The sequence below is a fragment of the Micromys minutus genome, assembly GCF_963924665.1.
Source record: "Micromys minutus genome assembly, chromosome: 29".
NCBI classification, from domain to species: domain Eukaryota; kingdom Metazoa; phylum Chordata; class Mammalia; order Rodentia; family Muridae; genus Micromys; species Micromys minutus.
The window spans coordinates 33236987-33250987 of NC_137964.1; the positions used below are offsets into that span (position 1 = coordinate 33236987).

At 52.5% G+C, this 14001-nt stretch overlaps 1 protein-coding gene across 1 annotated transcript; it reads left to right on the forward strand.

The window, feature by feature from the left end:
• The first annotated feature begins 7789 nt into the window (after positions 1–7789).
• Positions 7790–12419, forward strand: FICD (FIC domain protein adenylyltransferase). Its single transcript, XM_080941307.1, has 3 exons — positions 7790–8029; positions 8792–9143; positions 10006–12419. The coding sequence occupies exons 2-3, from the start codon at positions 8840–8842 to the stop codon at positions 11079–11081; spliced, it is 1380 nt and encodes a 459-aa protein (XP_080797433.1). The 5' UTR covers positions 7790–8029; positions 8792–8839; the 3' UTR covers positions 11082–12419.
• Positions 12420–14001: the final 1582 nt, after the last annotated feature.

A 14001-nucleotide genomic window follows, 5' to 3' on the forward strand; every position in this document is an offset into this window, starting at 1 on the left:
CAGACAAAGGACCCCCACATTAACCCAACAAATACACGAGACTCTGCAGACAATGCTCACAATCTGTCATATGTCATGCCAGATGGGGGGGGGGGTGAGTGGTAAAATACAGGACATGACCTACCTCATGAGCAACACCCAACTCCCACACTCCCGTCCCTAGCACATGCCACATCCCTAGTCACCTAATCCAGGGAGGAGAAACAGAAACCCCAACCTCTCCTACGGGAAACAGATGGCCAAAGGCTCTTCATTTGTTTGGAGAGCAGACACAAGTCTTTGATGGTTTCACAAATGTATACAATGTATGATGATCAGACCCCTGCCCCCAACTCCTCCAGGCTTGTCTTCAACTGGAGGCAGCTCTCCCGCCACTCAGCGGCTGAAGTTATGGGTATCTCTTCACAACTGGCTGACGACTGCACTCTTAAAAGTCCAGAAGAAGCATCTCAGAACTGTCATCCGGGGAAAAGGCAGTCACACTGACTCCCCCATCCCCCATCTCCTGTCTTCCAAGGCTCTTCCGAGCTTCAGGACAAGTACTTGCAAGCCTTCTGAGATGGAGTCTCAGGCGGTTTCATCAGAGAAGCCGGATGCAGGGACGCCCGCTCTGTGTAGGCTGGAACTTGGGCTGAGGCTAAAATGGAGGGTCCAGCGTGACACTGGGCAACCTGATGCTCCACGCTGATTGGCCTTGGAGCTCGAACTGACTGTGCAGCTAATGACTGGCCCTGTCTGTCTGCTGGCTTGTCAGTTAAGAAACCACCTCCCAGGAATAAGGCCTGGTCTGGAAGGAACTATGGGTCCATCCATGCAGCTGGAAAGCCAGCTTCTCCTTCTTCCGCTGTGTCTGAGCGCCCGCTGCCTGGGTGGCTGGGGTTCAGTCTGCCATGATGTCGTCCCTTTTGTGGCTTGTCTGATACCATTGTACTTCCATAGAGCTTTCTCATTTCCTAAGACAGAATAGATGTATTTTTCTTCTGTGTCCTTAAAACGAGGACCAATGGCTTCTGAGCATTCGTGGGCCTTCCAAACTTGCCAATAATCCAAGGGGGCGGGCCATAAAAAATGAGGACCAATGACTTCTGACACTCGTGAGCCTTCCAAGCAGTGGGCCTGGTCCAAGTAAGAAACCCAAACTCCTGAGCCAGGCTTGTCCTGGAGTAGTCGTGAGTCTTGACCAAGGCCAATCAAGAACTCTTCCTTGGTAATCTGCATTTTCTCCGGAAGGTCGATCATTGCTCTTGGCCTGGCAAGGCTGAAATCCAGGTCTGCCATATGCTCATGCTACTCGGAAGCAACCTGGTTCTTCCTGCCAGGCAGCTCCGGGTCCAAGGTTCCGATGACGTCACCTCCTCAGGATCCATCTGGCCATGGTTACCAAGGTAACCTGGGATGGATCCTTCGCAGATCCCCTATTGACCCACTTGGCTTCTTGGCTGTTGTCACACTTGCATTGCCAGACTCCAGTTGACAGCTCTCTCCGACCTGCTCACCTCTCCATCCCCAATCCTGTCTCACAGAAGAACAGCAACCTTCCCGGATGTACATTAAACCAACTTACCTTCCCTTTAACCCCAGTGGCTTCCCGTCGGCCTTAGAATAAGCCCTAAGTTCTTCACTGCAGCCTACAGTGCAGAAGCCCTGCCTGTTCCCTTCCTTATCCATATCCTTCTCCACAGGAACCATTCAAATCCTCACCCTAAGCCAGTCCCTATGACTGGTGGACTCTTTCTGATCCTGAGCCTTGGAACGTCCCTCACAAGACCTCCTTTCCCTCAACCCCCTTCCCTGCTGTAAACACCAGTATAAATGTCCTTCATCCAACGCCCTCTATCCCACCACCATCCCCAGACATCCAGTAGAAAGCCCCTTGTCACTGTGGATTGTCTTGGTCCCTCCTTCGACATCATCTGGTTCACTAATGGAATGTCAGCCTCCCTAACTCACCAGCACCCCCGCACGGATCTGTGCGGCGGATCTGTGCCGCCCTCAGACGGTAAGTCCAGAGCACACTCAGAATTTCCTGAAGAAACAGAACAGAGAGACGGAGTCAGTCTAGAGGGGATGCTGGTCGGCATAGAGGTGGTGCCGCAGTTCCGTTCTTGCAGAGCACATGTGGCATCCTCTGTACAATCCCTGGCGCTGTATAAACAAGGCATGGTGGCATCCATTTTCAACCCAATGCCCCAGAGGTGGGAGCCAAAGGATCAGAAGTTGAAAGTCATCCTCAGCTACACAGAATGAGTTTGTAAAAAAAAAAAAAAAAAAAAAAAAAAAACTGGATTATTTTTTCCTTCCCAGCCCCTGCTCCTGAGACCAATTAATTATTATTAAATGCCTAGGCCATAAGCTTTGGCTCATCCCTAACTAGCTCATAACTCCACATGGCTAGTTACCTCTCCTTCAGTCCCGGCATGCCTCTTCCCTAGTGTCTTCCTCCTCAGCGTCTGGCTCAAATCTCCTTTTATCCTCTATTTCCCAGAATCCTCTCTCTTCTATTTCCTGCCTCTGTTCCTTGGCCTTAGGCAGCTTTTGTTGACAGGTGATGCTTGTAAGAGATCTCTCTACATAAATTCAAGGTTATCTGGGCACCGTTTGTTTGCCCATTCAAACTGACACCTAAGATTAACATGACTCTGACAGGGCCAGAACCATAGTTCTGTCAGATGAAAAACTCAGTGGAGCCACATGGTCTGGGGTCCTCACTGGGGACCTGAGGCTGTTTTGGGTTGGCACACAAACCCAGTCTGGGGTCATCACTGGGTTCTCTAGAAACAGGCCCTAAGCACAGTTTGGTTGTTGTCTTTTTTTAAAAAAGATTATTTATGATATATAAGTACACTGTACCTGTCTTCAGACACACCAGAAGAGGGCATCAGATCTCATTACAGATGGTGTTGAGCCACCATGTGGTTGCTGAAATTTGAACTCGGGACCTCTGGAAGAGCAGTCGGTGCTCTAACCACTGAGCCGTCCCTCCAGCCCAGTTGGTGTCTTATTAGGGTTCATTCAGAACTCAAGCAGAGCAGGAACCTGGAAGCAGGAGCTGATGCAGAGGCTATAGGAAGGGTGCTTCTTGCTCCCCGTGGCTCGCTCAGCCTGCTTTGTTATAGGACCCAGCACAGCTGCCCAGGAGGCCCCTTGTCAATGTGCTGCGTCCTCCACCATTGATCACTAATTAAGAAAATGCCCTTTAGGCTTGCACAGCCTGATCTCATGGAGGCATTTTCTTAAGCAAGGCTCCCTCCTCTCAGATGGCTATACCCTGTGTCGAATTGGCAGAAACCAGCCAGGACAGGACAGGGAGGAAGGACATGCACCGTGGCACACGTGTCAGAGAACATGCTTGTGTGAGGCAGGGCCTCTTGTCCTCTGCTGTGCACTTCCGTCTCGCTGGTCCATGAGCCTCCTGTCTTGACACTGGTGTGCTGGGGTTGCAGACACCTGGGGTGACATATGCTTGTGTGGCAGGTGCTTTACCCATGGATCCCAGCCCGGAGTTGTTAGTCTGAGAAGAACAGGCTGCCTAGGCTCCCGGCTTACATCTGGTTCTTCCTAAGAGCCCCCAGATGCAGCCAACCTCTCTGATTAGGACCGGGCTCATTTCCCAGTAAGAAAGGAGCGTTTCCTGGCAAGCAAGAGCCTGTGTTCATTTCCAGGCTCCTGTTACTATGACAACACAGCACTTTCTACCCACAGAGCTTTTGGGTATTTGGATGAATCAAAGGGTCGGGGAGGTATGAAGGCCCCCTGCCCTGGTCACATTGAGCAGATGAAGCAGAGGATCTGGGGGAGCTGGAGATTATGGGGGTGGCTCCTCTGGGGGCCCCACTGCATCCTGATTTACTGTCCCCAAGTGGGAGGAGGAGAGAGTACACGGAGCACCTGGGGCAGTCTCACTGCTTCCTCAGGCTTTTGTGGCAACTTCAGAGCCCTTTGACTGGGAAAGGCTCACACACAGCACAGCACAGGGATCTGGAGACTAGGGAAGCTCCCTGTGCGTTCACAGATACGCCGCCACCCCTGCAGAAGCTCCCTGCAGACCACTGAGGGGCCTGAAGAAGGAAGGGGCTGAGGTGTGCGGTCAGAGGCTCTGACATGAAAGATGGCTCTAACAGACTTCCCCCACGACAAGTCTCACAGGGAACCCGCCCACGTCATACCAAGAGCCAAGGTGACAGATAGCATGTGGCATCCAAAGATAAACCGTTAAAGGCACTGCCCAGGAAGTATTTGGGAGGCAGAGATCTGGCTGTGTCTGCCTCCCCAGGGGTGGGATTAAAGGCATGCGTCACCACACCACCACGCCTGACTGACTGCTACAGTATACTTACATATAATAAATAAATAAATCTTTTTTTAAAAAGACCTATACATTTATTTTATGTGATTACACCGTAGCTGTCTTCAGACACACCAGAAGAGGGCATCGGATCCCATCACAGATGGCTGTGAGCCACCATGTGGTTGCTGGGAATTGAACTCAGGACCTCTGGAAGAGCAGTCAGTGCTCTTGAGCCATCTCTCAACCCATCCAGTCCCTTCCCCTCTTTAAAATGACGTATAGGGGCTGCCTCAGTTGGGTCTGTCCTTTGGAACCAAGACATCTACCTTAACTAGAAAAAACATGACAGACATACAGAGATACAAAGGCTTGTGTTTGGTTTGGGTTTTCATATGGACATATTTTTCACAGCCATTTTCTAGGTTTTTTGTTGTTGTGAATCAATGTTAGTTTTTTTAAAAAAAAAAACAAAACAAAACAAAAAAAACTCCTTAATCCTATGTGCCCCAAGGAGGCGATTCTACATAATACAGAATGCTTAAGATGGAGAAAGCCAACCTTTCAGGATCTCTTCAGGGACCATATTTTGTATATTCAACACAGAAGGACCACAGCATCTCCTGACCAGGACTGGAGGAGGAGAGCCATTCCAAAGGAGCTACCGCCCCCTGGTGGCCAGACAGCTCGGACACCCGGCGCTCTGATGCTCCCTGCCTCCCTCTCCCTTGAACATTTTGTGGTTTGGGTTTTGTTGTGGTTACATTGTTACGTTTCCCACTGGATATATTCAGATTATATTCTCTCCCTCCCCCACCCTCCTCCCGCCAACCCTGAGGCCTCCAAGATCTGCTGTTCTCAGATTACAGCCTGGCCCACAGACATGCCTACTGTTAAAAATTCTGAAAATGTCACCTATCAACCCAAGCCTGACGAGCCTTTTGAGAACTGGGGGTCAGGGGAGCAGTCACCTGTCAGACTTAACCCAACATAAGAGCTGTGGGCTAGACCTCAGCATCTGCAAAGGAAGCCCTGTGCTCTCAGGTACCCCACAGTCCCCGCCCCTCCCCTGTGTCTCCCATTCATCACAGGACCCCCACAACTTCTGGATTTGCCTCTGGTAGCCCAAGTCCACTGGAGATTGTTTATGTTGGTCTCCCAGGAAGTCCTGGAGAGAGGAGGATGCTACACGTGGTGTGAGTTGCCCGGATGTTTGTATTTGATACTAATCACGCTTCCCCAGGAGGGGCTGCCGAGGACGATCACGTACTCAGGTGACTTCTTTGGAACTTTCTCCCCATTTTAACTTATAAAATAAAGGCAGGAGCCGGTGGTTGGGCAGGGGAAGGAAGAGAAGGTGGAGCTGAAGGGTTGCGGGGAGAGAGGAGGGTGAGAAGGAGAAGACAGAGGAAGAGGAGATGGAGGGAAGACGGAGCTGAAGCACGTGGCTTGGAGAAGCCACAGGTAGCCGGGGAAGAGAGTAGATCTGCCCAATCTAGGCGTGCAGTTTGTATTCATTGAATTGTGTTCTTTGCATCCTGACACAGGCTGGAGCAATGGCTCTCAGCCTTCCTAACGCAGTCAGTACATGTATGTAATGGCTGTTCCTGGTTCTCAGCTTGACCGTATCTGGGATGAACCACAAGTCAGAATTGGAAGGCTCGGCTGTGCTCCAGATCTTGAGGCTGGAAGATACACGTTTCTGACCTGGATCTTGGCATGGAGATCTTGAGGCACAGAGGCCATGAAAAGCTTAGGCCCAGGGAAGGTAGTGCAGACCTTTAATCCCGGCAGACTGAGGCAAGGAGATCTGAGTTTAAAGTCATCCCTGGCCTGGACAAAGCAAGTCCCAGATCCAAATGTGGTGACAGACACCTTTAACCTGGGCCACACCTTCTGCTGGAGGCCTACATGAGGACATTGGAAGAAGGAAAATCCTCTCTTTACCCACTTGCACTTACTGGCCAGCACATCTGTTGGCACCTACTTCTATATGGTTTAGAGAACCCTAATACACTGCATTATAACATATTTTAACATAGTTTCTCATGCTGTGGTGACCCCCAACCATAAAAGTATTTCACTACTACTCCATAACTGTAAGCTTGCTACTGTTATGAATTGTAATATAAATTCCTAATATGGGACCCCTGTGGGGTCACAGCCCACAGGTTGAGAATCACCACGCTAGCATTATCTGGAGGGAAAGGAACTTCAATTGAGAAAATGTTTCCATGAGAGCCAACTGTAGGGCATTTTCTTAATTGATGGGGAGGGCCCTGCCCACTGTAGGTGGGGCCATCCCTGGGTTGGTGGTCCTGGGTTCTATAAGCAAGCAAGCTGAAACCCGGATTGGGTGGTGTATGCCCTTAATCTTAGCACCCAGGAGGCAGAGGCAGAGGCAGAGGCAGGAGGTTGGGGCTAGACCGGGCTACACAGTGAATTTCAGACCAATTTGAGCTACAGTATCAAAATAAAATAAAAAATGTAAAAGGGCTCCATCGGCACATTGCCCGCAGGTAACAGATCGGCAAACTAGACTGGCACCAAGTCAGCTCTTCTCAGTCTGCAAGCAGCAGAGCCGGGATATGAACCCAGGGCTGTGTGGCTCCATGGAAGAGTCCCAAATCCAGAACCTGAGGGCTAACTAAGGCAGGTAGGAGCCACCAAGCTTGGTGACCTAAGTTCAATCCACAAACCCATATGGTAGAAAGCCCAAGGGCTGCAGGCTGATCGCTGTGCATGTGCGCTCGCGCGCGCACACAAACACATACACACAACTTTTTTTTTTTTTTTTTAATTAAGAGAGGAGAACTGTTGTCTCATTCTGCCGTTGAGAAAACTGCAGAAGGGAGTAACATTTTCCAAGGTCACAACAGGCTCAGAGGAAAATCTGAATCTGTGGGCCATCTGACTCCAGAGCGTGCCAGTAACCTCTCAAAGCAGGCCCTGGAAGCTTCGGTTCAGTGTTTGTGGGCGGAGATCCCTCTGCACCAAAGAAAAAAACAATCTGTAAACAGAAGGCCATAGCTGGTCTTCTCCAAAGAATCCCGGTGAATTCTAAGCCAGCCTGGGCTACAAAGTAGATTAGAAAGGACAAGGAACAAACGGCGAAACCGGGACCAGGAAGTGGAATACGCTGGGTGGCGTGGCCACCGCCATTGCACACCAGAGAAACTGAGGCACACGGAGCCCTGGCGGAGGACAGAAGAAGGTAGCAGTTGCAGGAACGGCGGAGACAGGACGCGAGCACTCGCACTGGCCGGTAGCCTCGACCCCGCCCCCTGCCGCTTATTGGCTGCTGCCGGCACGAGACGCACACAAGCGACAGCCAATGGGAGCGGCACACGGAGCGCCTTTTCTCGGGGATGCCCAGGCGAACTGGAGAACCCGGAAGCGCGACGGATGGACAAGTGGAGACAGCCAATCCTCCGCGGCAAGGGAAGTTGGCTGCCCAATGGCGATGCGGCGGAGGCGGGGCGAGGCGGTAGGGGCCGGGTCTGCGTCCGCGGCTCCGAGGAACTGCCTCACGGGCTTGGATGGTGCGGCGTGCACGAGCCTTGGGCCGGTTCGCAGACGGACCTTGCGTCAACCTCAGTTTCCCACTTAGGGAGTAAGTCCAGCATGCTGGGCTGGAGCAGCCGCACAGGCTGCGCGGAGTGATGACGTGGCGGGTAAGGCCCTGGAGCTCCGGCGCCGCCTGTCAGAACCGCGTCATCCCTCATCTGTAAACCGGAGCTACAGGTAGCTTGCTCTTCCGCAGGGGGCTGACAGCATGCAAGGCTAGCCGCCCTCGCAGTGCCCGGCACACCATAGTTGCCCAATAAATGCTAATTGTTGGCAAGATGGCATTTGCATACCTGACCCCTCGCTTCCCCCTGCCAGCCCCAAGCTTGTTGTGTTCACCCTCGCTGAGGTAGGGCAACACCCACTGTTGTTGCCCAGGCCCTGGGCTCCCTGTCTATGATGGACAAGCCAAGAAATGAAAGCTAGAAGGGACGCAACACTGTGGGCACCGAGGAGGCATTCGTGTGGTAACATCAGGACACCAGACATTACCGAGGAGTGTGGTGTGTGAACACGGGAGAGTGCAGGAGCGATGGCCCAAACACTAGTGTCCTGTGGCAACAGATGCTTGCAGTGGACCGGTGGACTAAGGGGTGACAAGTCCCTGACTTCACTTTCTGAGTTCTTACTGCATCTGGGGGGCGGTGTGACGGCATCACCTGCTCGGGGTGTAGTCTGGGATTATGGACGTTAATATATGTAATGTGTGCTCTGTAAATGCACTAGATTTCTATCCCCCCACCCAGGAGGAGCTAGGGGTTAGTTAGGATGAGTCTTTCCAGGCTGGCTCTGCAACCATGAGACCCCTCACCTTCCCCCTTTTCCCTGGTCCCTAATGAATTAGAAGATGTGATGACTCTTTATGTTGGTCTCTGCATCTAAAATCACTTTCACTGGGAACGGGTCCACTCATTCTTTACGATGCTTGGTTCCCCGCAGATTTCCTCTGTGACAGAACATGCGCTCTGGGCCCAGCCCTTAGTCCAGATGATACTCATGCCGATGGCGTCAGTGGTGGCGGCGGGGGCTGAACCCAAATTGGTCTCAGTCTGGGGCCGCTTCCTGTGGATGACGCTGCTGAGCATGACTCTGGGGTCACTGCTGGCCCTACTGCTGCCGCTGGGAGCTGTGGAGGAGCAGTGTCTGGCTGTGCTCAGAGGCTTCCACCTGCTCAGGAGCAAACTGGACAGGGCACAGCATGTGGTCACCAAGTGCACCAGCCCGTCCACGGAGCTCAGTGTCACCTCCAGGGACACAGGGTTGCTGACCATCAAGACTAAGGCGTCTCCAGGTGAGCGCGCTGGCTATCTCCCCCTCAGTTAAGATATTTATAGAGCGCCTGTGTCACCGTGAGTGAGGCAGTCCAGAACTCCGGGTTTGGCACGTGACTGAGATCAGGTGTCCCCACTGTTTGGAGGGGGACACACAAAAGGTGGGTGCTGGGCTGCACCTCAGCTCTAAATGGGATTGGTTCAAGAAGCACCTGAGGACAGTGCTCTGGCCAGAAAACTGGGGATGGAACTATACAGCACTCCAGGAATTCGGGGGAGCTGAGTGTGGGTGCACAGAGCTGGGAAGAGGGCTCAGTCCAAAGTGAGGTCCTAGCATGCCCCATGTGCACAGAGTATGCCAGCAGCACACTGCCCCCAGTGGTGACAACCAGATATTACCACAGTGGAATCCCATCATTGGTAGCAGGGGCATAGCCCTGGTGGCACTTGTCTGGTATGCACAAGGGCCCAGGTCCCTCCCCAGCACTGCTCGAAAACAGAAATAGTTCAGGTATGGGAAGGGCCCAGGAGGTAACTGAGGGAAAGGTGTTGGCACCCCCAGGCCTGAAGGAGAGGGGCTCAAGAGATAAGAGCCACCTGTCCACAGGGAAGGTGGCCACCCAGAGCAGCCACTCGAGCAAGGGGACAGCAAATGCCCAGACTGACTATGTGCAGGCACAAGACAGTTGGCAGTGGAGCCCAGCTGGTACCTCCCAATGTAGAGTGGCCCAAGACACTGGACAGCAATCAGCATTCCACCTGACAGAGCTGTCGGTCGGCAGTACCTGATTAACACACGGGGCATGCCTGTGGTGGTGTCCCCAGGAGGCCTGCACACGGACAGCCCACCCTCCTCATCAGGCATCTCTGGCTCTCTTCCAGCAGGGAAACTGGAAGCCAAGGCCGCACTAAACCAAGCCCTGGAGATGAAGCGCCAAGGCAAGAGGGGGAAAGCCCACAAGCTCTTCCTTCACGCCCTCAAGATGGACCCTGGCTTCGTAGACGCGCTCAATGAGTTTGGCATCTTTTCGGAAGAGGACAAGGACATCATCCAGGCGGATTACCTATACACCAGGGCGCTGACCATTTCCCCCCTCCACGAGAAAGCGCTGGTCAACCGGGACCGGACGCTGCCCCTTGTGGAGGAAATCGACCAGAGGTACTTCAGTGTCATCGACAGCAAAGTGAAGAAGGTCATGTCCATCCCTAAGGGGAGCTCAGCGCTACGCAGGGTCATGGAAGAGACCTACTACCACCACATCTACCACACCGTGGCAATCGAGGGTAACACCCTCACCCTCTCGGAGATCAGGCACATCCTGGAAACCCGCTACGCCGTGCCAGGCAAGAGCCTGGAGGAGCAAAACGAGGTGATCGGCATGCACGCGGCCATGAAGTACGTCAACACCACCCTGGTCTCCCGCATCGGGTCTGTCACCATCGACGACATGCTAGAGATCCACAGGAGAGTACTGGGGTACGTGGACCCAGTGGAGGCAGGCAGGTTCCGGAGGACCCAGGTCCTGGTGGGACACCACATCCCACCCCATCCGCAGGATGTGGAGAAGCAGATGCAGGAGTTCACACAGTGGCTCAATTCAGAGGACGCCATGAACCTGCACCCGGTTGAGTTCGCAGCCTTGGCCCATTACAAACTGGTGTACATCCACCCTTTCATCGACGGTAACGGGAGGACCTCCCGCCTGCTCATGAACCTGATCCTGATGCAGGCGGGATACCCGCCTATCACCATCCGCAAGGAGCAGCGGTCGGAGTACTACCACGTGTTGGAAGTCGCCAACGAGGGTGACGTGCGGCCTTTCATCCGATTCATAGCCAAGTGCACGGAAGTCACACTGGACACATTGCTCCTCGCCACCACCGAGTACTCTGTGGCGCTGCCAGAAGCCCAGCCCAACCATTCTGGGTTCCAAGAGACACTTCCTGTGAGGCCCTAACCGCCAGCCCTCCCCTGGCATTCAGAGGCGGCCTTTCTAGAGACGAGTTCTCCCTGTAGCAAAAGGAGACCCGTAAACAGTCTTTACCTCCAGATGTTTTTCAGTTGAGAAACCTAAATTATTAAAACCGTCTTTAGGATAATCTATAGTTCAGCCAAGTTATTTATCTCACTTGTTTTGGTGAGCTAGCGGTGCCATAACTACACTTGTGATCCCAGCACCCAAGAGGGCAGCCATGTTTCCCCGGTGTCCTGAGCCTGGGTGTCGAGACAGAATTTGCACTAAGGGTGGAGGCAGGGAGCCAGATCTGTGAGATGGGGCCCAGGGCCACAGGGATCACTTGGATGCCTTTGAGGGCCTGTGACCTCAGGACAAGGCAGAACCTGCCCTGTGCTGTGGTAGGCTTTCACTCCTGAGAGGCTGACAGCACAGTCCTTTGGCCCAGGAAGCAAACGCTGTCATCTCCAGTGGGAGTCTGCAGAGTTCCGAAGACCCCCTGAACTATTAACTTGCTGACCTGAGTGCGGGGGTGGTGCTTTCCTACCCAGACTGAGGGTGGAGGGTGGGCGGCTCCAAGCTCGCCAACCTACCCCATCACTCCATAAGGCGGGTCCGCCTTCACCTCCCACTCATCTCCTGCATGGAGACACTATAGACTCTTATCTGAGGACCCAGAGGTGAGGCTTGGCAGTAGAATGCTACCCAGCATGCACCACACACAAGGCACCGCCCCTAGCATTACAAGAGAATATATCTGAGATACCACATCGACCCCAAGCAAGCAGTTCTGATCAAAGATTTAAAAGGAGCCCGTGACCACAACACGGCTTCTCCTTCTGACCTGTGGTTTCAAACCCTCTTCCCCTTAACACCACAACAGGGTCCAGCGTCCCCACAGGCGGGTAGATTGTCTTGGAGTGGCCTTGTTCTTCTAGTAACTTGTGAAGTGATGGTGTCATGTCTGATTGACACACTTCCATCTTAGAAAAAAACTAATCTTTTTTCAATCATCTTTACGGCTAAGTACCGGTTTGACTGCTGCTAGTTAGTCACAATGGCTGAGTCACTGGATTTTGTTCTGAGACGGCTACTGTGTCCCAGCACACTGCACTTTGTGTTTGAATAGTAAATACACACCAGCTGCCAACCAACATATCCAGCGTTTAGAAAGATGCTCGGGCAGCTTTCCGGCGGACTGAGAGAGATGAAAAGATGTGTGCGTTCAGCACTGTAAGCCTGCAGCCGCAGATGTCACCTGCAAGACACCGCATGCAGGTGCAGCCCCAAGCTCCTGGCTCTTCTCTGCACACCAAATCTTCTGTAGTGAGAGCCTGCACTTCAGCTACATGCAATAAATACTATTTTAACAAATCCCTGGTTCTAATAAAGTATTTTATTACATAAGCATCATGTCGTCCTATCCAGGACTTCTGCCGCCATGTGTCTCGTTCTGGAACCACACTCCAGAGCAGCTCAAAGGCTGCCTTCTTGGCATCACGGGCTGATTTTTCTCTACATGTGCTTGTGTACAGCACATAAACTGACAGCAGGCCAGTTTGGGGCAGTTGGTTCTTTCCATCCACCACATGGGTCAGAGCTTTACCTGGCTGGTAAGCTTCCAACAGACACCCTCCCCTGCTTCCTCACTGTGCCTGCCTTAGAGTTAAATTTACTGAGATTTTACCCACATTTAAAATGACTCAGTGGGCCCTGCTGGCGTGTGGGAAGGCTCAGCTGTGTCATGATGCCTGTAGAGAGCATGCAAGTCATACCTGGGCACTGGCTACCAGTAAGAAACCAAGGCAGTGTCTATAACACAAGCAAGGAAGTCACATGAACCCAGTGGGATTAGCTCAGGGCCAGTCTTCCCAGGCTTGCCCTCGGAGCTGACCCAAGGGGAGCCCATGCCACAGGAGGTCGTCCCTGTGGTCCGCAACTGTTGTGTACTAGAAAAAGGTCTTTGTTATGTAATGAAGATGGAGGAGATCTTGAAAATGATACTATTTATAGGAACAGTAAACCTTTGCCAGATGGGAACTGAACTCGGGTTCTAATGGCATTAAGCGTACTGCTGTGTGCTGCTCGTGAGACACTGCTCTTGGGTGGCTGAGGAGGATGCTGGTGTCTGGAAAGGAGCAGTGAGCAGACCCCGAGGGAGGGACAGGAGCTGAATGTCGAGAGCTCCAGGACACACAGTCACAACTACACTTAAAAATGTTAAAGGGCTGGACAAATGGCTCAGCAGCTCAGCGTACTGTTGCTCCTGCAGGTTCCATTCCCAGCATCCAAATGGCAGCTCACAACCACCTGTAACCCCAGTCCCATGGGACCCTCCTCCAAACTTCACAGGCACCATACATGCACGGGCTGCTGCTCATACACACATACAAGCAAAACTCATAAGTCATTCTTTAGAATGTTAAGTTAAAAAATGTTAATTAAAAAAAAAATGTAGGGCTGGGCAGATGGCTTACCATCTTACACAAAGCAGCCTGAGCCATCCCAGGACCCCACAGTGGAAGCAAGAGCCTGACAGTTGTCTGATGTCCACAAGCACACCACAGCAGTCATGCACACTGAATTCTCTAAAGCTGCTTCTAACGTGGGCGGGGCTGGAGGTGCTCAGGGGTTGAGAGCACTCGCTGCTCTTGCAGAGGACCCAGGTTCAGTTCCAGCAGCTGCAGGGACACAGCAATGCACTCTTCTGGGCACATGGCACACACGTGTACATACACAGACACAAAAGTAAAAATCTTTCTTCCTAGTTTTTGAATGTAGGCCGAGGGCTCCCGTGCAGAGAAGGAGCCTAGCTTGCACGAGGCCTTGGTTTCATTGCTAACACCTAAACAAACGTCACAGAAAGCCTGACTGACATGTGGGCACACAACAGTCAGCGCCCAGCACACGCGCACAGATCAAT

Bases quoted from the DNA above. Each gene is read 5' to 3' on its own strand.
- FICD (XM_080941307.1), top strand. From the start codon at position 8,840: ATGATACTCATGCCGATGGCGTCAGTGGTGGCGGCGGGGGCTGAACCC. The intron at 9,144-10,005 runs GTGAGCGCGCTG...GCTCTCTTCCAG, and splicing joins CAAGACTAAGGCGTCTCCAG to CAGGGAAACTGGAAGCCAAG.